This window comes from Mycteria americana, chromosome 11, assembly GCF_035582795.1.
Source record: "Mycteria americana isolate JAX WOST 10 ecotype Jacksonville Zoo and Gardens chromosome 11, USCA_MyAme_1.0, whole genome shotgun sequence".
Classification (NCBI taxonomy): Eukaryota; Metazoa; Chordata; class Aves; order Ciconiiformes; family Ciconiidae; genus Mycteria; species Mycteria americana.
The window spans coordinates 9,615,611-9,639,075 of NC_134375.1; the positions used below are offsets into that span (position 1 = coordinate 9,615,611).

The 23,465-nt window shown below is 41.9% G+C and overlaps 1 protein-coding gene across 1 annotated transcript in view; it reads left to right on the plus strand.

The window, feature by feature from the left end:
• The window catches only part of FGD5 (FYVE, RhoGEF and PH domain containing 5), a 106,553-nt gene that overhangs the window by 65,140 nt on the left and 17,948 nt on the right, over positions 1-23,465 (plus strand). Inside the window, exons 6-11 of the mRNA XM_075514144.1 lie at positions 248-404; positions 4,153-4,240; positions 7,265-7,315; positions 8,904-8,962; positions 15,805-15,876; positions 17,393-17,461. Of these exons, the coding sequence (XP_075370259.1) occupies positions 248-404; positions 4,153-4,240; positions 7,265-7,315; positions 8,904-8,962; positions 15,805-15,876; positions 17,393-17,461 (496 nt within the window). The remainder of the gene's footprint in view (positions 1-247; positions 405-4,152; positions 4,241-7,264; positions 7,316-8,903; positions 8,963-15,804; positions 15,877-17,392; positions 17,462-23,465) is intronic.

The following is a 23,465-nucleotide window of genomic DNA, read 5'->3' on the forward strand; positions in this document are numbered from 1 at the left end:
CAGTGCTGCCATGGCAAAGGCAGAGACGAAGGATCAGGCCCTCCTGGTGCCCATTCTACAGCAGCCCGTTTTGTTGTCCAGTATGTCAGTGAAGCACTCCCTCTTTCCTGCCATTTAACCTAGGCTTTAGCTGCACAATGTCCTTAGCCACTGTGGGTCTAATACAATGAGAAAGAAGCATGGCTCTTCTTCTTTAATTTTTATTTATTTATTTATTTGCTGCTTCTTTTCTTTCTTGTGGCTTTAGGGAGGAACACCAGAAGGTTGCTGATGTTTTTCTCTCCAGAAAATCAAGGCTGAATCACCACACAGCATACATTATGCAGTTTGATAGGAATTTGGCTTTGCTAGATGAAACCTGCCTTAAATATTCCCAACTGGCTACCATAATTCAGGAGTTTGAGGTAAGGCTCCCATGTTGTTTTACCTGCCCTAATGCACGGTTGTGCCACAGGGCTTACTCAAAGATACTTTTTCTGCAACTCCACCAGTGTTCACATAGAGTAGAATGGGAGAATAGCTCTCTTCACACATCCTGGTGCTAAAACTGAAGTGAGATGTTCACATGTGCATGATGTGTTTCTGTTTCTGTCTGGGTCCGTTGCCCACACACCCCTGTGTGTGCATACAGAATGTATGTTTGTGCATCTACAGATCTGTGAGTATATTTTGCTGAAATATATGCACATAATGGAGTAGTTTCTCAGTCACATATTAACTTGTCAAGCTCTTTGATACCATCCTTTTCCCATCCTGCATTTTCCGTCCTTTCTTTTGTACTGGGTCTGGCCAGGATGAAGTTAGGGTTAGCCTGTATAGGTGCTTAGCTGCTGGCAGCGATCAACCCACAACTTCTTTACAATTGCATTTCTCTGTATTTTTAAATGCGTGTTAACTGCTTCCTCTGTTTGCAGAGGATGTTGTGACAGGCAACAATGAACTGCACAGGAAGACACAAACTCCACGGGCCAGACACATACAGGGTTCTTTTCATCTAAACCCCCTGAATGGTCTGTAACCTCTAGGCCTGTAACCTCTGGCCCTGTAGCAAGAAATACATATTTTCCAGTTGTGTTAGCTCAGTCATCCGTGCTGAATAAATGAAAAGCACCATCAAGATACATGTGACAGAAATTCCATGATTCCTGATTACATTTTAAAGTACTGGCAATGTGGACACTTCACATAATTTCAAAAGCATAAACCAGTATGTGGATGGGAAAGTTCAGTTGGGCTACACTGACTCTATTGAGCTAAAATGGTTAAAAGCTATGCTGCTTTATTGTGGGTCTAGAACCCCTGTTTCTTATTATCTTTATCCGCTAAGAGAAATAACAATGTTTACTTGGGTGGCAGAGGGGCTGTAAGGATAAATTAGTGATCGACCTTAAAGTTTATTTAGAATGCCAGCTCTGTGGCATATGGATTGTGTTTTTCTCTGCAGCACATGTGAAATATTAAGGATAAAAATTAATTTCAAAAGACATTTGGAAGTCAGCATTTACAAACAGATACCTTGCAGTCACCACAATTATTTCCTGTTAGCAGCTGAGGGGAGCTCTGATGGCTGACACTGCTCTGAACATCAACTTGGCAAATGCAGGCTTTCTACTGAGAGCCTGTATTCCCAGCATCCCTCCCAGCCACATGCCTACACACTTCTGTATTAACTATCAACCCTGAGAATTAGCTCTTATTTCTAAGAAAACAGATGAGGCTTTTCCTAAGATGAGATCAGCAGCATTTTGCCCTAGAATCAGTGAGTTCTATAACTTCTTGCCCTCTTGCATGCATGCATACACACACAAATGAGGGGGAGGTGTCTCTCATCCTTTCCTATTGCATTTTTTTAAAGCATGACCACTATTAGCTTTCTAGCCTAACAACACAGAATTTAGGGCCTCATCTTGTTTCCGGCACCTTTGACGACTGTGTATGGGCGACTGCGAATGCTCAGCACAACCCTGAATGCACATTTGGTGAGAGTAGTCAGCCAGTTAGAGGAGTGATACAGTAACATGAAACATCTCTACTGCCTTGGAAAACGCTGTCTCTTGCCAGCCTTCCTTTAAACAGTTAGATTCCCATTCTCCTTTTGTCCCTTCAGAAGTGGCAAACACTTCAGAAGTGTTGGTCGATGAACACCGAAACCCCGTGAAACTCGACTGGGTTTTGGACTCAAACCTTGTAAGGAACCAAGGAAGCTGGGTTTTGTGCCACTCCTCTTGGGTCCTGTAAGCTTCTGTTTCTTGGTGCCTCTGGAGATGTGGAGACTTTTGAGGACTGAGTTTTGTGGCTTGCTGTTGTTTTTGCAGCAATGTTGTGACGCTTAATAAATATACAGCAGGTTTACAGCCCTTATAGAACCATTTAGGTTGGAAAAGACCCTTAAGATTATTGAGTCCAACTGTAAACCTAACACTGCCACTAAACCATGTCCCTAAGTGCCACGTCCTTTAAATACCTCCAGGGAGGGTGACTCAACCACTTCCCTGGGCAGCCTGTTCCAATGCTTGACAACTCTTTCACTGAAGAAATTTTTCCTAATATCCAATCTAAACCTCCCCTGGCGCAACTTGAGGCCATTTCCTCTCGTCCTATCACTTGTTACCTGGGAAAAGAGACCGACCCCCACCTCCCTACAACCTCCTTTCCTGAGCCTCCTTTTCTCCAGACTAAACAACCCCAGTTCCCTCAGCCGCTCCTCATCAGCCTTGTGCTCCAGACCCTTCCCCAGCTTCGTTGCCCTTCTCTGGACACGCTCCAGCCCCTCAATGTCTCTCTTGTAGTGAGGGGCCCAAAACTGAACACAGTATTCGAGGTGCGGCCTCACCAGTGCCGAGTACAGGGGCACGATCACATCCCTACTCCTGCTGGCCACACTATTTCTGATACAAGCCAGGGTGCTATTGGCCTTCTTGGCCACCTGGGCACACTGCTGGCTCATATTCAGGCGGCTGTCAACCAACACCCCCAGGTCCTTTTCCACCAGGCCGCTTTCCAGCCACTCATCCCCAGGCCTGTAGCACTGCATGGGGTTGTTGTGACCCAAGTGCAGGACCCAGCACTGAGCCTTGTTGAACCTCATACAATTGGCCCCAGCCCATCAATCCAGTCTGTCCAGGTCCCTCTGTAGAGCCTTCGTCCCCTCAATCAGATCAAAACTCCCGCCCAACTTGGTGTTGCAAACTTTCTGAGGGTGCACTCAATCCCCTCGTTCAGATCATTGATAAAGACATTAAACAGAACTGGCCCCAACACAGAGCCCTGGGGAATACCACTTGTGACCGGCCGCCAACTGGATTTAACTCCATTCACCACAACTCTTTGGGCCCGGCCACCCAGCCAGTTTTTTACCCAGCGAAGAGTACACCCGTCCAAGCCATGAGCAGCCAGTTTCTCCAGGAGAATGCTGTGAGAAACAGTGTCAAAGGCTTTACTAAAGTCCAGGTAAACATCATCCACAGCCTTTCTCTCATTCACTAAGCGGGTCACTTTGTAATAGAAGGAGATCAGGTTAGTCAAGCAGGACCTGCCTTTCATAAACCCATGCTGACTGGGCCTGACAGACGGCGACATGCAATGGGTTGAATCTAAAGGGTAAAGGTAAAGAGAAAAATGCTACTTCTTTTCCATGTGTGTGTTAAATCAGATCACAACCTCATTTTATTTTCTTGGAAACAGTCTCTGGACATTCAGTTCCAATTCAATCACAGGGAGATGCTCTGCTGTATTTTGTTCAATTCCATGTCTTTAAATAAGATACTAAAAAGTTGCAGGCAGAAGAAACTTTCAGTCCAAAAAAGGAACAACAATGACAAGCTTCATTGAGTTCTGATACCTCTGTCTTCAGATGCCACTGTAAAATCTTTATCCAACCTTTACTTTCTAAATGGTATTCACTTTCCTCCCTTTTCCCTCTAAGTCCAAACTATTTGTGAATGATGCCATAGGAAATTGTTTACAGTACTTCATTATAGTCACAAAGACAATACCCCCTAGCAAGCTGGGTAAATTGGGACTGGTTCAATGGAATTTGTGCATGCAACCAGTAGCAAACTTTCATAGTACAGATCAGGTGGAGACAACAGTTTGCTGCTGAGCTCACACATCCCTGATCTTTGTGTTTCCTTTCCCTTCCACTGAGGACAGCAGAGCTCTGGTGACAGCCCTCAGAGTGTGAAACACCAGCTTTTGAAAGTGGTGCAGCGTGTCTTCCAGTATCGTGTGCTGCTCACAGGTCAGTAAAATCACTCTAAAAGGTACTCAATGGAAACTCTCCCATGATGTTCTGTGCCTCCACTGTGCCACACGTTGATGTCAAGACAGCTAAAATAGGGCTGAAGCAGTGTGGGATTTCCTGGGAACTTCAATATGCTTAGTACAGGATTCAGGAAATGTCAGGGAGCCTGGGAAGGAGAAGGCACTTCTTCAGCACAACCATGCTGAAAAGTCACAAAAAAGTGTGAAGTCAGGTGCTTTTAGCCATTCCTTCTTGGCTTTTCCCTTCTGTGAATTAGGAGAGGCAGAGTTCAGCCTGACTCAAACAGGTTTGATTTTATTTATGTCAAGGGCAATTATCAGAGACAGTAGGGGACAGTAGTCCCCAGCAAGGGGACTCTGCACTCCATCCTGTATGACAGTGGCAAGCACCATCTCCTTCTACTCCATCAACAAAGCAGTTGTACCCAGTACTGCACCCTAAGCCCTATGTACAGTACACCTAAGGCTAGTGATAAGTTTAAGTCAAAGTCCCAGTCCAGTTTCTCTGCATTGTAGGAGACAGAGATCCAAATTTACATTAACAGTACATTTACAGATTTTACATTTACAGTAACACCTTCCCTTTACGTTCAGGGCCATATATATCACTCCCACCTGGAGTCTCTCCAAGGGGGCTTGCGTTCCCTCTGGTGGCTCATTCTCTGCAAGCCACAGCAAATCTAGCAAGTCTGAGACTGTGAGGGGAGCAAGCTTTCTGGAGCAGGATGTAGCCCCTAGAAAGAATTGTGAAGTTTAGGTTTGTAACTAATGAACTGGTTGGGGAAGGAAATGGTGAAATGTAACAATGAATCTCAGTGTTGTCAAGTAATTTAGTCAGATGAGAACACAAAAGAGCAGGGATCCATAGACATAAAGATGGAGAAATGCTTTGGGTGTATGTATTTGTGTGGGTGGAGAGGGATGCAAGATGAGTTATGTGTGGGACAGTAAAAAGGAAGCCATAAACCCTGCCCATACTCAACAGCTGATGAAGGGCACAGCATATTAGAAGGGACTCCTAGAAATGCAGCAGAACAAAGCGACCATATGAAATTTTTATTCACAGCACAGATTAGCAGCAGTTTCATCTTGCTCCAGACACTTTGATCAAGGATGCAACTCATTATTCACAGCTGGTTTTGCTTTTTTAGTACGAGCAATACAAATGAACACCGGATGCCAATAGTAGGACTTTTTTTCTGTCTGACTTGCTTCCCTCTCTGGGCGTGTCTACTTTAAGGGCAACCTTCCAGTCTTGTAGGTTGCAGTACTTAGTAATCTCACATGATCCTTACAGTGTTTTTAGTAATGCACACAAATACTGCATCTAAGAAAAAGGACCTGACATGTCCCTGTAAGAAATACCCCCACTATGCTCCATTTTCTCTGCCCATTTCCGTGGTCCACAAGGTAAATTGCAAACATGAAGCATTATTCTGTGAGAGAGCTGGAAGGGTTTCAGTGCAGCTCCAGTGATTGGATTCTGTCTATGCTTGAAGCAACTTGAGCTCCTCCTTGTCCCAGGTACTGGCACTAACTGGGAAAATGAAAGCTTTTGTGTGTAGTGAGATAAGGTCTGCTGGATTAAGATATTCCAGAAAATAGGTTTACTGCTTCAGTTCTTCACCTCAAGAAACGAAGCTCCTCTTTGCCTGCTAGGACAGTGTGGGTCTGGAACAGTGCAGTTCTTCAGATTCTCTAGACAGCGTAAAAAAACCCATAAAATATGCAGGTGTACTTATGTGTTCATAACTGGCTGTTTCTACCAGATAAGGAAGGGTATTTTCTAAGGATATTGGTTGCCAATTACTGCACTATAGCCAAAAGGAGTTGCCCACTCAGTTCAATGTCCGTAGCCAAGGACAGAGCTTGCAGCTGTGAAAAGGAACGCTAAATATTGCCTGATAACACCGCACAATCCCTTCCTGCCTGACTGAGTACAGGCAGATGCTTTCCTGAATGCATGTAAAAGCCAGGTAGATTTCAGGATGCCAGGGAGGGCATAGCACTAGAAAGAGAAAAGTATATGGATAGGACATTCAAGGGAACAGATATCCATGCACAGCACCATTCTCAGCACAGAGGCCTAGTTCTTGGAGGCAGAACTTAGGAGCCTGGATTCATCAGAATGATAAGAATGAAGTATTTCAAGATTAGGCTTTTAAAATGATGGCACTCATATAGTACAGTCATTAAAAGCATAAAGACCCAGACAAATGATCCAAGATGTCATGATCCATGACAAACAGACAGATGATCCAAGGCAAGTAGTCCAAATAAAACTGACAATTTAAAGTTTTGTATATAATGTAAATATAATTCCTGTAAATGTAAGTCATATTGTGTGTATTTTACAGAACCTATTTTCAGAATGTGATTGAGTTCAGCAGTAATCATTGAACTCTGCACGTACAGAACCAGAGTCTCCTTCCTGTGTCTATAAAATGCATGTACTTCATTTACTACAAATATAGAAAATCAGTCATTACAGCCAACACCATTCATTCAGATGGGAAAATAGAATTCATTAGAAGAACAATTATTTGTAAAATGGTGCTACTCAGCAAATTCTCTTGGCTGAGAAACAAGGAAATATTTTTGTCACTCTCTGTTTATACCTGCCAAGTTATGTGATGAGTCCAAATCTGTATCAATGCTCTTGCATTGATTCTCAAAGCAGAATGCAGTCAAAGATGAGTTTTGCTTTGGAAAAAGGCTATATACACTTATTTGGGAATGAAGTGATATGGGACATCACTGTGGATGCCCCATCCCTGGAAGTTTTCGAGGTCAGGTTGGACGGGGCTTTGAGCAACCTGGTCTGGTGAAAGATGTCCCTGCTCATGCAGGGGGGTTGGACTAGATGACCTTTAAGGTCCCTTCCATACCAAACCATTCTATGATTCTATGATTAGGATTTTATGTTTTAGCTAATAACACTACAAATTATGTGGATCTGTATTCTGATTACGGGATGTCTGTGTTTGATTATTTTCTACAGATTACTTGAATAATCTTTGCCCTGATTCTACAGAGTATGAAGCTACACAAGGTAAAACGAAATGGGTAGAACAAAAATTCTGCTTTGCTAACTCTGCTTCTAAAGAGGTACAGGATCTATACTGGTAGTATATGGACAAGGATTATTTTCAGGATTTTGTGTTAATAGGTTAGATGTAAGATCTGTAAGAACTGATTACTAATTTAGACAAAATATTTAGGGTAAGAACCCTATCTTTTTTTCACTGAAACGTGAGCTTTCTATAGTTTTGACATTATGAACTTACAGAAGAAGAAATTATCATCTATACAAGCGTGGTACAGATACTGTAGTTCTGCCCCAGCCATTGGGGAGATCCTAATCCTCTTTGGCTCTGTCCATATTTGGCCTGGTCATTGTAAAGTCAATTGGGATGGCTCCACCTGCTTGTTTGTATACCATTTTCTATGGTATGCCTGCTGTGCTCTGTGAACTTTGGAGAAACCCAGGAGGTTTGAATCATATATCTGTATTCTGGATGCCTTAAGCCTAAGTAAACTTGAAAGACATAGCATAAAAATCAGTTCTACACAATCAAGAACAAATCCAGATGTTCAGCTGCTAACACCATCCTTTCCAACACATCAGATGGATAAAGCAGAAGTCTCTTACTCCCACTGAAGTCAAAGCAAGGTCTAGCTGTGGCCTCAGTGGGAGTAGCTTCCAGGCTGGAGTAAGCAGGAATAACACTGTATTAATGAAACCAGTTCACCTCTCTGTTACACTGAGTGTAAATCCAAACCAACTCATAGCAATAAGGTCTGCGACTGACTGAAGGTCAGTCTCTTGTGACCAAGAGTAGAGTCTCGTGCAAGATTTAGGACCTTAGTCACTGACAGTGGGACAACAGCTATACTGGTAATTTAAACAAGGCCAGGACAGATGCTCAAGCCCTGTGGCCACAATTGCCTGTCTTGGTTGTGGTCAGCACATGCTTGTCACATTTCTGGCCAGCGATGGCTAGCATGCTCCCAGATTATGCCCAGAAACAGATAGGATGCCCTGTTCCACAGGGGAAGAGATCTGAGATAAGGACCTGCGCCATGTTATGCCAATGCTCTCAGGGCCAGCAAACATGCCCTGGCCCAGGTTATTTGCCAGTGGAGAATCCAGGTGTTAATTCATGTCACCACTGCATACACACTTCTGTCAGAAACGGATGACCTCTCCTCTCCCTCAGCAGTAAGGGGAAACAGATCACCTTAGATTGCCATGTTTTTGGATGGCTAAAGCTGGGTTACATTAATCTCTCCCTACCACAAGCTCGAATTGTCAAAAATTTGCAACTAGAAAACATCATAAAAAGATTTTATGCCACACTAGGTGCTTAAAAGGGACCTCATGAGCTCTCTTGGTCAGCACAAGTATGATGCAGAGTTTCACACAAGAGAATGATGAAGGGAAGGGGAACTGACACCACTGTGCTGTGTCTTAAATTTGCTGGGCAGTTGCATTCTGAAGGTGCCAAAGAAGTCAGAGGAGCTGTTGCTTGGGATGTTGCTTGCTTTTTTTTAAAGATGCCCTTGCAAACAGAAGGGATTTGGGTTATTTTCGTACTCTTTTATGTGATTTATAGTGTTTGTTTTGCTTCATCCCTCAGCTGCCTTATTCATTGTTTCTGAAATCACGGACCGAGCCAACGACAGCATGCTCCAAGCGGTGAGTCCTACTATGACACATACTCTCCTGATCGATAGTGTCTTTTCTGCACATCTGCTGAAGTGAATACATATCGCTGCTAAATTCTGAAGCCTCCTCCAGGGTGAGACTCAAGGGTTTATACAGATCTGGTTTACACTATTGCAGATATGGAGTAGGTCTATGCCCTTTAGTGCAGCTGTGCAAGATGTAAGTCACCGTAGCAAGCAGCACAAAGGTTTTTTCCCTCTTGGGGTTGCTGAAATGGTATGTGGAGCAATGAAGTGAGAGACGGAAATTTTCATGGTTCTATTGCTAGTCTGGGATGTTTTTAGATATGAAATGTTGAAGACATCACAAATGTACTGTCAAAGATACATTCTGAGCTCATTTACATAATTTTTCCACAATTCTGGAATCCCATTTTACTTCAGAAGAATAGGTCATGGTTTATAGTCTTGCAAATGATCACACAATGAAATAGACTGGCCAAGACGTTCATAGGTTAGAGCTCATGTCTAAATTAAGATTTAGGTATCTAAATAATTTATATAGTTTTCCAAAGTAATGAACAGTTTCTGTAAGGTCAGTGTGATTTATTAATATTGCTTACATGATATTAGAGTCCTAATTTACTGGCAAAGATAGCCTGCATATAGCTGGTCTTATGATCATTTGTTTCCAAGGGTCTGGGTCTCATTTTTGTCTAAGATGATAGGAGTTTTCTATTGGCATCAGTAAGAAGCAGTGTTGGGAGGCACAGGAGGCAGCAGAGAGACTGTCAGACACAGGATCCAGCAGGTTCCAGAGGAATTCAACTTGGTGGACCTCTGGGTGATAACTAAAGGCAGTGCCTTTCTTTCTGTCATACTAGCCACCCACATCTGCAGCTAAATTCTCTCCTGAGGTCCATGTTTGCTTTAGCTGCACAGATCTAGCATTCAGCTCAAGTAGTTAGAAAGAAATACCCCCAGTCTTTGCAGTCTAATGAAATGTTGCTCAGTAAGTCAGTAGTTTCAGAGTCATTCTGTAGGGTGGCCAGATTACATTTCTTTTTATGATAAAACTCTAGGCTTGTTAGACCTAGAAAATAGTCATAATACAACCCAAAATTTCAAAAAATGCCATTTTTAAGCACTTCTTTTCAAGGCATTTAGATTACCAAGGAGTACATGCAGTTGCTAAGGAAGATGTTGACTATTATGTGGTTTATGTTCAACAGCATGCATGTTAGAGAACAAAGCACCTCATTCCAGGCATCCTGCATTTCATCCAATAGTGAGTGGTTATACTGAAGTGTTTCTTTCTCAAAAGGTGTCTCATCTTAAATATTTTATCATTGCATTGTGTCACAGGGATTTCGAGTGTTTGGGAATGTATCATATCTTTTGGGAAGCTTTCACATTTTATTTCTCATTTGAACATTGCTGGATTTCCGTCCTGCATTGGGATTTTGCTGTGCCTTTGCTAAATTAAAGATCTCTTTGGCATTGCAAACATCCTTCCCTATGGTTAATTACAGATGGCACTCAATTCCCTTCTTTATTATTTCATTTACTGAGCAGAGAGAGGGTTATTAATAACCACTCAGGCACCAAAACATGAAATTCAAGAGACAAAGAGAAAAAACACCTGGGCATCAATGCAGACAAAGGGAAGAAAAAAAATGTCAACCTTCTTAGTAAGAGCTTGTTTTCAGGTAGGATTTTAAGGTTGAAAGAATGAATGCACAGGAATTGTTAGGGAAAGACACATGCTGGAGGCCACTACAGCTATGCACCAGCACCTGCTGACTCAGCATATTCCCTTTAACGCCTTTGCCCTCTGGCTGCAGGGGAATGGAAGCACTTGGTGAAGCAGTGAATTCAGACTATGTGACATGGTAAAAACACAGTAGGTCAGCTAGATGAAGGATATTTTTTGCAGCAGCTTGGGAGGTAAGAATGAAAGAGTCTCAAAACCCAAGGTGCCCTTCATCTTTTAAAACTCAAGCTTTCAGGCTTTGTTCAGAGAACTGGAAGCATCTGCTTGCAGCAAATGAACCCAAGAGCCAAGAATGTCAACTTCTGCTCACATCTGGAAATCTCTGCTGCTCAGGTTTAAAAGCCATGTCTCTGATATGTGTGCCAAGGTCATAAATGGAGCCCATGTGTTCATGGGCTGTTTCAGAGCACCAAATTCAGTGATGATCTCCTCATGGCCAGTGACAGACAAAACCCAAGCCTTCTAATATTTGTATCAGAAAGGGATAAGTTGTAGTTAAAACTACTTACTATTTCCCAAATAGAGAAACCTGTCTTCGTGGATTGCCTCCTTCCCCATCTGATAGCTAGAAATTGAGACCAAGGCTCTGAACCTGCTTGTCTTGAAGCTGGTGGCAAAATTACCACAGATCAACATGAAGTCCAACTGGTGGGTTTCTGGTTTTGTGCAGAGATGATCTCAAGCCATGACAACAGATGAAGATTTTGAGCATTCTGAAGTTCAAGGTTTTTAAGGTCAAAACTCAAATTTCAGATCTGTATTTTCACTCAAGGCAAACTTAAAAAAGCTTGGACCTATTGATTTTGTTTAAGTCCATTTCTGCTTTTCTGCTCCAAGCTTCTCCACCCCCAAGCCCATCCCAGCACATCTACCTCAGAACACATTCCCCGTTCCTACAATAACTTCAGCCCATTTGCTGTGTTGATGTGGCTCTGTGACAACCCAAAACCTTCAAACCTTCGTTTTAAAGACAGCAGATTTTTTACTCCTCCTGATTGCTAAGGAAAAGTTCCAAACATGAATAATGTGTAAACAAAGCAGCACACTCTACTTCAGCAAGCAGACAGCCTGAACACCTTTTCCAAGTGTAAACTATCAATTAGCTATGCTGATCTCTTTGGTTGCTTGCTCTCAGCTTTATTTAAAGATACTTTGGGTATCAGCACAAACTATTTTGTCATCAGCCATTATAGCATATAGGATGGGGAGAAAAGTTGGGAGAGAGGTCTTTGTAGTTGAAACGGTACTTGCATTACAGCCAAACATAATGGTGAAGGAGGAGAAGGAAAGGAGAGAGAAAGAAGCATAACAGAAAAGCAAAATGCATGGAAACAATAATGTTCATACAGACTAATTCTGAGTGATCTTCAGCATTGTCAGCAATAACCAGTAGTTAATTACTACATAAACACTGTTCTGTTACCAAGACAAAAGAACAGATGTAGATTGCAGGGAGGATGTGGTCTAACAAGCCTAGAGTTTTATCATTAAAAAAAATGTAATCTGGCCACTCTACAGAATGACTCTGAAACTATGCACTTATTGAGCAAAGTTTTCAACAGGTTGGATTCTGATTTTCTTTCTCCTGAGGCAAAGAATTTATAATCATACTTTTCCACTATTAAACCATTCTTTGTACCAAAATAATAAATATTTCATCATAAAACTGAGATCTCAGGAAAAGCTTCCACAGTAATCTCAGAGCTTTAGGGATACCTGTATTAGAGGGTGAGAACTATAAGAGCTCAGTTCCTAACAGATCAAGGTCACACATCTTTTTCTGGCACCTGTGCTTCCTCAGATTTCACTCAGATTTATGGGAGATTTGTATGAATACTTTTCTGAAGTTAGAAGTATACATAAGTTGCCAAAATCAAATTTGCTGTGTTGCATTACCATGCAATGATTTTATCTCCACTAAGCCATGCTCTAATTTGAAGAACATCACCATATCATCTGAGTTTTACAGGTGTCACAGACTGTATAATAATTGCTATTAATAATGTCTGGTTTGGAGCGATTTCATCACAAATTCCACATAGATTTTTACACTTCATTTTTTATCATATCATCAGAGCACATCTGCTCTTTTTCAAAAGTGTGGCCTGGAAGAGATGAAACAAAATTTCCTTCTTTCCCATCTGTGTGAATGCTGTGGGTTTTGTGAAGGCGCAGGTTCATGAGAATCAAAGTTCAGTATTCTGCTAAATCAGAGGTTGTCCTCCTGAATTAATATCCCATCCACAAAAGCCACAACCAGCAGTTCTTTTCTTTCTCTCAGATTTTAAAAAATGCAAAGAATTTAAGAAGTTACTCTAATTACATAACAAACTGAACAATGCCACTCAAGATAGAGCGTTAAGAACTTGTCATGTACCTGGCTCAACTTCTAAGCAATAATTTAGACTTGGCATGTACCTGGAAGGAGGAAGATTTCTGCTACCACTTATCAACTCATCAAACTATGCTCCAAAAATCTGACAGGAGCATTGAACTATGATCTACATTTTCTGCAGAATATCAATGATTCGTTATTAGCTTTTTTGTTTTATGATAATAACACCCTAGCAGTTTTTCCCTGGGAACTATTAACCCACGATTTTCAGACACATTATGATATTAACTATCTCTCAGCATTTTCATCAAGTAGGAAAATATTATTCACAATTTACAGATGTGCAAACAGAGGCATAAGGCATACCATCACCGCATAACATTAAGTCTATCTGTAACTCTGGGAGACATTCACTACTTGAACTAAGCAGGGTTTGTATTGCTCTCTGAACTTCTACAATCTGTTAGAGGCCCTGAGATGCTAAGAGCTATAAATCATTGTTGCTATTAACAGCTGGTGAATTCCCTGGGGAGGTGTTCCTCCTGCATAGACATAATGATAATATGATGGAAGCTGCAGTTCACTGCTAAAATGGCCTGAGAAGGATTTCAGCCACCCACATCTGCAGTACTAGTTGGGTGGAGCTTTGTTTTCATTTTTTACTCATAGCTTGTGAAGGATATTTGAAAGGAGGATGATGATAGTTTTAAGGAGAATGAAGAAAACTATATAAACAGGGAATTTTAGGGGAACTGTAGGGAAACTATACCCCCCTCAGCTGCCCACATTCCCAGATAAATCACTGTCCTTCACATGTGATGGCTGTTTGACTTCCTACAGGAAATGAGTTTGATATACCTCTGTGCATTTCCTGGTGAACATGTGTCCATATTGCAAATGTCAGCATTACAACAGGCACCTCTGCCAGCAGTCCTAAGAAAAGCTGAGGTGTATCTGAGCTACAGCAACTTCTCCTCTCACTCTTGTAGAAACCCCAGTGAGTAGTACTAGCATTGGCCACGAGTGTGCTCACAGCAGGGCACTGCCTTTTCTGCAGATGAAGAACGGGTTTCCATTGTGGAAGCTATCAATTTCACAAGTTTTGCTAGGGCTAAAATACCCTTTAGTGATGGGAAAGTCCTTTGCAAATGTCTTTTGCAAATGTCAGCTGTCCCATGATCCCTGGTATTTCCTGTGCTATTAGTTTATACATTCTGTTTCCATTTTGCTGGCCTATAGTATTTTAGAAGTGACCTGAAAAATTCCATTTGTTACTTCCTGCATTGCAAAAGAGATACTTGACGGCTGAAATTCTTGAAAATGTGTCAACTGCCAGTTATACTGCATGGTTGCAATGCAGCCCTGTGCTGGTCAAGGCTTGTGGGTGTTTCCATATGTTTGATATGCGGTTACTGATTAAGAACTAAACTTAGTATCATGCTAAACAAGTGTAATATTTCACCAGAGCAGTAACATATGGAGGTATTTCAGGCTTATCTCAAAAAGCAAGCTGAGATAGGTACATTAATTGTGTTAGCTGAAATCCAGGGTAAATTAGCCTTGACAGACCATCATGTTGACATGGATATGCTCCTTCTGGTATCTGTGATAGCTTTCGTAATTAGCTGATTCTGTAGACAGCACTGATTTGTATCAGGGAGATACATTGTATGATCTAATCGAGTCTGACTAAGCCCGAGGGTATCTTAATGCCAGTCAATGGAGCATAGGAAAACAGACCATTATCTGTCATAGCAGAAAACTGTAGTCAAAGGCTGCCAGGTCATGAAGCTATATCAAATATGGTCCTTAGTCTGTAGCTTATCTGGGTGTGTAACTGAGGACTTAGGATACAATGGCTAATTTAGACAAGAGACTCCTAATTTTTAGACATATTCCAGTGATGACTCATTGCTGCTGTGCAGCCCGTTCTACTGTTCTGACCAGACAAAACCACAGCTGAATCCTATGTACAAGCCTCAGTTTTAGCAGCCTCACCTGCTAAACAGAAGGAGATTTGAGAAGACTCTAGCAATATTGCAAAGGTACAGACATCCCTTCTTCCTCTTTTGTATATTCATCCAATACCATATTTTTTAATGAGAGCACAGGCTTAGCTAGCTTAATCTTATTTACCATCTTCATAGATAAGTTTATGCCACATGCCAGTGCCCACTGTCTGTGCTTTAAGGCCAGGTAGGCAGTTAATAGTATCAGAGTTTGGTCACGAACTTCCTGATCTTTGCAAACCATCAAAAGAGAGATGCAGCTTCATTGCCTGCTTACTAGTTAACCTTCTAAATCCCCTATTGCAAAGCCATTAATCTGTTATCACAGAATATAAACCTCCAGATAATCCTAGCAACAGTCTTATAGTATCAAAGCATGCTTTGGAGCAGATACTGCACTTTGTCTCTGCTTCCAGTTTATTAGTTCCCAGAGCAAGAAAGTCAGCAAAGAGGCCAATGTATAAATACTGTATGGAGTTAGCAGGCCCTTTTGAAGGTGAACTGAGGTATCAGAGGTAACAGGAGTGTAGAAAGCCACAACAGATATGAATGCAGGTGATGAGGTTTTATAAAATCTGTAAGGCTGGAAGAAGACTTTCTGGGCGTAAAATCCCTGGGCTCAGTTGTCTCTGAAACCTATTCTGTAATACCACTTTTAGAGAAATAAAATGGTGAGGAGGGGTGAGGGAAGGTTTGCCTGCTTGTCTAAAGAACAGTCACCGTGCAGTCTCCTAAATGCTGTTTCTTTCCCCCAGGAAAACTTGCAGAAGCTGGTACACATTGAGCACAGTGTGAGAGGGCAGAGTGGCCTCCTCCAGCCAGGAAGGGTGAGTGCTGCAGGCAGACCTATGCTGATAAGGGCATTGTTTCCGGCCAGCTATATCTCTGATTGTGTGGATGGCCAGATTTCAGGCATCTACAGGTGTTGTTTACTGAGCTACTGTGACACGAGTTGGAGCACTGGTTTGTGTAAAAAGCCATCGCTCTGGCAGTGCGCAAAGACATGCGCTGAGAGCCTCAGGCTGGGAGAAACACGCATTACCCCTGCTTTTACACAGAGCGGCCATTTGACTTCTCACTCCAGCTGTCCTCAGCCACCCCATGTGTAGTGTGTTTTGATGGAGCTGCTGTTTTCCTCCCTATATACTCCTGTTGAAAGGCTGCAACAGTAGCAGGAATCACTTGCAGCCTGGAAAGGCTCAGAGTTTTATTTGGCTGGGTAAGAGCCTTAAATCAGGGGAAATTATTTGTTTTCAAATTGTTATTCTCACCATTCCCCAGTGGTGCTTTTAGTGCAAGACATGATTTTTAAGCAACGCATGAACAAAAATGTGGGAGAGTGTATAGCTCTGTCTTGCCATCCACATCAAATGCAAATTTCTTCTCCTGGCTTTCAAACCTATCCAGTTTCCTCAGCTCCAACCTGCCTCTACACTTCAAAAGATTTCTTTCTTGAGTTCTGCAACTCTAAATTTCCCTTGAGTCCACCAATACCTTTAGAAAAACTCATGAAGCAATTTTCAAGGCATGCATACTTGTAACATAAGAATCCCCATCAGCCAAATACTGGAGTCGACCTCTATTTTTTCTCTAACATCAGTATCCTCACTTGCCCTTGCCAGGTAATCCTTTAAAAAATTCTGCAAAGCCCAGCATACAGAATTTGTAGGATTGGTCTCTTCAATTAGAAATTGTTCTAGAGTAGAAAACTACACCAGATTCTGTTCTCCATCCGAAAAGAGTAGATGACTGTTAATCCACTGATGTAGTTCAGTTATTCTAGACTTTCAAATGTTACTGCAATCAAGTTCTAGTATGCTGGTTTAGCTGCTTACATACATAGTCCTATCTACATACATAGTAACAATACAGACAAAGTATTGTGTTTGCAAACATGTACAGATCATGTATGGAGGCATAGTTATGTGGATGTAGTGTGCTGAAACCTGAGGTTTCACCTTTTCTTTTTAATCTGTCTATTTTAGAGGATTTTTAAAGACAAGAATTCTTTTCTGAAGCCCCTTACATGTTAGCTTTGCAATCTGCGACAACCACCTCTGAGCACCGTCCACAGTGCAGAAGCAGTGGGCTGAGGACAAGTGGGTTTCCAACCCATTCGGTTCTGATACAAATGTAAGCCATGAAGAGCAGCAGGGCTAACCCAGGCAAAGACTAAGCCAGATCATAAGGAGTAAGGCTAGAATCAAGTGTTGAGCTACCTCTCTCTTCCTGTGCTGATGAAAGCAGTTAGAGTAGCTCTTTCCCCAGGAGGAATATTCTCTTTTCTCAATAAGATTCAGAATGAGAAGTCTCAGGATTACAACCTGCTGTTTTCTCCTTCAGATTTTTGTTAAAGAGGGAACGCTGATGAAAGTCTCTGGCAAAAACAGGCATCCTCGGCATTTGTTCTTGGTAAGATTTCTTTTATATTTTTACTGTCTCTCTCGTATCTTCCCCTGCACTTATGCAGCCCTGAACCCTGGCAGAAACTTTCAGGCTGCAAGTCATTTAACCATCAGCAGTGACGTGGTGAGTCAGTTGCTTTTGCTAACAGGGCTGTAGCCCTTTTCACGCATGTCCCATTGGCCCCGCGCACAGGAATATGGGCTGTGCAGCCCTCCATTTGTGCCACAGCTACCTACAGCCTTGACTAGGCCATAATTTTGCAAAGGAGTCCAAGTTCCCAAGGTGATCAGGATGGGAGCTCCTGAATACTTCCAGCAATTAAGCTTCACACTTGAAAGTCCAACCCTAAGGCCTTAGGAGATCTGATTAGAAGCAACAGAGAACACCGTACTGCTAAAGTTTATGAAAGCTTTCTTTGGACTCACGTGGGAGAGATTTGTATCCTTGAAGCTCAAGGAAAGGGTTTTAGTTCCTGCTGTCCACATCTATGTAAATTACCTGACAACTGTGTGTATTGCCTCGGTATAGTCCCTCTGAACATGCACCTCCAGCTTCCTGTTGATAAGAGCAACAGTTTTCAATGACGGTTTGCAAAATTCTTCTAAGATAGTCAAGAAAAATGAACCTTTCATCAGTTGGCTGGAATACCCTTCACAAGGGTCCACAACCCTACTGCAAAAATTGCAAGTATTTGCAAATCAAAACAGATTAAAACCCACTGTTTTGAGATATGCTGTTAACACTCATGCTTTCTGTTTAGCATTACACACTACATTGACCAGTTAGAGAGCATCTGAGACTCCAGGCTCCTGAGCTCGGTTCCCAAGGTAGCTTATTGTGTAACCACAGGCATTTTTATGCATTTATCGGTATGAAAGGGAAAATAATACTTCCCTGTGTCTTAGGACTTTTTTACCTGCTTACCTGTTAATGTTTGAAAAGTTCTTCAGAGCTCCTTCCCAGAAAAGAGCCATAAAGAACTGAGCATTACTGCTGCTATTAACATTAAAGTACTGTTTGCAGAATTTATTTTAAAATAAATGGCTCATATGCCTGGAATACATATTTGCTGTGGCCTCTGTAAGTGCTGACAGCTTTTCACCCTGAGACCATTGTGAGGAGGAGAGATGGCTTATTACAGAAGTCATACATTTTGCCATTAATTCTTCTTATATCTCCCTCTTATTAATATTTCCTATTTGTGCATGAGTGGATGCACAAGCTTCTTTGCCTCCTTGATCGTGTATTGCAGTAATAATCAAAGATCAGATGGGATGGGACACAGTGCTGGCACTGCACTCTTCTGATGGCTTCATTGGTTTCTGTGAAAATTCAGACTTTCATGTACTGAAAGTGGTGGGTTTCACCCGAATCTTCACATATGAGATTGCTGCAGTGCTGTTTTACTGAGGTGGCATCAATGGACTGTAACAACAGCAATAAATGTCAAAATCATGACTTTGTTGCAGCCAAGGGAAAATGGCCATGCCAGAATCTCCAGGAGCTGGTCTTAAGAAACAGTGTTCTCAGCAGTAGTAACTCTGAAGCCTACTGATGACCACTTCATAACAGATACTTGCTTCCTTAATGATCTCCCTTCTGAAACACTCACCTTTGCTAGTATTACAAAAACATTTTGGAGTTGTGGCTAAAGCTGGGACCAAATTCAAGAAGTTGTTACCATTTTGTCTTCCAGTGTGTTCGTAACTGCCATCATAATCCACTACTATGGCAAATACTGAAGTGTCACAAACTATAACTGATATAGGGAATTTAAAAGGAAGATCAGAAATCAGGTTGGTAATAAACACTGAGAGGAAAGTAATTTAAACTTGGGATAAACTGAGATAAATTTTAAGTAGTCCAAAATGGTTGTATCAGCTTGAAGGTCACAAGAAGCTGAAAGTATTACTGGAACAAAGAAAGCACAGAAATGAGTTTCTGGCACTTTCTAGTTTAGGAACTATTTTTGATTCCTGGGGAGAGTTCAGCTGCTCAAACCCGGACGTTAACTGCAAAGAGAGAAGTGTCTCTTGGCAGCTGGAGACATTACAGTAGCCAATGTCCTGTTGTTAATAGATGCTCTCAGTATTCAGAAACAGCGTTTTTTTTCTTCCTTTCAGTCAGAAAAGCAAACTGTGACCAAACGTGCTGTCATGCAAAGTATGTGGTGGAGCTAGACTAAACCATAGTGGTCATTTTCAAACCAAGAGACACATAAAACTGGCTTCTTTCCTGCTCTAACACACTAAAGTTGCAACCACTTCAGGCTTCCTGTATTATGTCTCCTGTTGGGGCGGGGCAGGGGTGATTGGATCTTGGAAATAGTTTGAAACTTATTGGGAAATATCTGCCTTTGGGTTCAGTGATTTTTTTACTCAGTCTCCTCTACCCTGAAAGCTCCTCAGGTTGCAGAGCAATGCCATGTATGGTGGAATTGCAGGAAAGTGAGTCACTGTGGAATATGGTAATTCCTGCATTAACACCTGAATGGTTTTGCGTTATCTGCTTGTCACTGCTCATGCTGTGGATTCTCTGTTGTGCCACCACCACTCATGCCACCACCACTCATGCATTGCTCAATGGACTATTTAGCCTATGGACACGTTAAGACAACTACTGCATAGCTATGGCAACATATTTTCATCTTGGCATATAGCATCTTTATGCATCAGTCTTAAGGCCCTACCAACCATCACTGCCCACACCTTTTTGTAACAGCCAAGGCCTGCATGAACATATCCTTCCCTCTGCCAGTGCATCTAGCCCAGCCCACGTGCTGTCTTGATTCTGATGCCTGGGGACACTGTGTGGAAAAAAAAACAACCCAAAACCACAAAACCCCAAGACTAGAATAACCTCCTAAAAACTGTCTCTTAAACCCCACATTTATTTAAAGCCCTTATCTTCTAAGGACCATATCATAATCCTTTGAAGCCACTGGCAAAACTCAGGTAGGATAAGAATTTGTCCTAATGTATTAATCAAAAAAACCTTTCAGAACTGGCTTTTTTTTTGATGCTTCACATGTCAGCTGCCACTCAAAAAGATCACCAGAACCTAAACTGTATAGGTATAGTTTGTGTTAGCTTTGGATTAAATAAGTGTATTTACCTTAGCTACCCAAAACAGATTTTTACATGAACAGCATTTTCTGAAGTTCTTGGCGAACTTACTCTGAAGCAAAGTCAAGCCCAGGAGCTGGAGAGGATTTCAGTCAAAGGGTATACACTGAAGGATAACCCTGAGAATTTAACCCCTACACATGCCAGGAGATGAGCCCACCAAACTAAAGTTGTAGTTAGAATATGCTACAAAAATTGGGCATGTGCCAGAGTCCTACTTGGCCTGTGTATTCAGAGTATGCTTTGGTAGTGTGCATGCTCGTGCTCTGAATATATGCCCATAAGGAGCGTTGTATGTCTGTGCACAGCCCATATAGGCATGAGTGCGTAGGACACACATTTAGGGGCTTTTGACGTGCATATGTTTCTGCGGGTGTATGTTGTGTGTATTGAAAGGTTACTTGAGCTGGCTGGTTTGTGCAGGCTGATGGTATTGTTGAATCTGGTGTTTCCTGGCAGGATGTTTGGTGAGTTTTGCTGTGCGCCTGTTTCCTGAGTCCAGTCTCTGTTTACAAGGATGTTGGGGCCTCTTTGCAGTGCAGTATGGGCTGCTGACACTGGCAGTCCCCCTAACTGCCCCCCAACCACAGGACTTTGCAACTCAGACACTGTCTCTTATCTCACCCTTCCAAGAATTTCTCTACAAAGGCTGCTTGTGTTGCAAGTGGGGTGCGGGAAGCTGCTATCAAATGGGAGACTGTTTAATGCTCTAGCTGGCAGGGCTGGAGTATCAGAGGTTTTGGAGTCAGAGCTTGGAAAATGCAGCCCCAGTGCACATTCAGGCTGCTCCACTGACACTCAGGGGATGTTTAACACAGACTTGAATAGGACAACACAGGGTTCATAATGAACTACCCTTTAAAACATTCAGAAAAACCAAACACATGGTAGGAGATTTTAGACAGAGAGTGCATTACCTATGGATGCCAGCAGTTCAGCAGGGCATAGATAAACTTGTTTGGATCAATAAATTTGGACACTGTAGGTTAGAAAACTTGCACTGACCTCTAATGTTACTGGGTTCCCATCACAACAGAGGGGATTATAAAAAGAAGGGGGAAAAAAGAAGAGTAGTAACAGAAAAAAAGACAATTAAAGAGCAGACATATCCTTCTTTGTGTTACCAACCGTTGTTCTGGGGACTGTGTATGTGCATCGAGCAGTGCAGAATAGGAATATTTGCTCCCATATCAATATCTGAGCAGTTTGCTCAAAAGTTTTCAGAAGTTTTCTGGCAAACAGGAAGTGGGTCTGAAGCCCAAGGACTTCTGCGAACTCCCCTGAGGGTTATGGCAGTCAATCTCTTCTACCACAGATTCCTGAGGGGCTGCAAGATCAGCTTTTATCGTGGCCCAGCCCTCACTGCTTCAGGGAACAGTGTGCAGTGTGAAGCCGGAGGATGCATGAAACCACTGGTACTGATGCTAGTTCTGTCCATACCATTCATATAGCCACCACTCAGGTCTTCAGCATAGATGTGGCAAAGGACACAGCAGCGAGTGCAAACCCTTTCTTTCTTCATGAATATGTGTGCCTTGCTTAGCAAGCTTTGAAATATTTCTCATAATTTCATTGTGTCAAGCTGTGGCTGGCGGGACCTCAGAGACACAGCCCACTGCTATATACTGTGGGGGAGATAAACAAGAGGAGGAAAAAAAACTGCAACGGGCAATTATAAAGAAAAGTCATCATTAATGTTTAATAAAATCTTGGGATATTAACCAGAGCTGTCATGACAACGATATGCACCAGAGTGTCATCCTTAATCAACAGTAATAAAAGAATGAGCTGCTTTTTAAAGAAATATATAACTTTTAAAATAAATAAAATAAATGGGGTTTGCTGTTAAAGAAATCCAGTAGCACATTATGCCAGAATCCTGAAAATCTCTCTTAGGAGTTCACTTCCTTGGGCTTAGTGCCCATAACTAGTTACCTTTTCTTGTGATTTGAAATAAGCCTTAAGTACTGGCACTGATGAGTGGCAGAGGAAGTCCTGTTTTCTCATATAATCCTTTGAACATTCAGAAGATAGGAGAATCACCAGGCAAATATGAGATTTCACTAGTATTCTCTTATTTCACAGAGCATTTCTTAATGTTAACAATAAAGTCTGCCTGTCTTTTTGCCATTTTCCCATCTGGCTGCTGGAGTCCTAACTGCTACTAGTAATATCAAGTGAAAATAGCTTTTTTTCTGCTTTTCACTGAAAGCTTTACATTTGCTCAGTTTTTTCTACCTTAGCCTCCTAGATACTCAGTGCAGTAGGTTGTGATGAATTTTCTGGTTATGCGTAGCCCTGGTTAAACTGGGAATCATCATGTGGTCAGTACTGTGCAGGTGTCACTGTGCTGATTGGATTAATGTTAGCATGGAGGGTAATTTATGGAGCAATAAGTAAATCACAGAAAAACTCTGCGACAAGTCATTTGTCACCCTGTTCTAAGGAAATTCTATTGTGTTGTTGCGAAAAGAGTAAATACTCCACTTTAGACAACAGAGAAGAGAACATGAGACTCCTATTCTGACTTGATAGTATGCTTTTATGTCCTCAGTTGAGAAGTGTTATATTAAAAGAGCTTTAAACTCTGCGTGAGTTAAGACTTACTAGAAGGACACACAGAAATACACAGTAGAGTGGCCAATGCAGGAGAGCATGGGAGTCTTTTTGTTAAAATGTTAGAATGAAATGTTTCAGTATTTTCTACAAAAATATTGGCTGATCCTACTCAGTAAACCAAATCCAATTTTTAAAAGTAGTAAAATTTGAAGTAAAAGTTTTGGGGAAAGTCACTCTTCAGTATGTTTTGCCTCATGTTAATGGGAATCTGCATGTTAAAGATGGGCAGCTAATGCACATAAGCCTGATTTGCTGTGAACCAAACA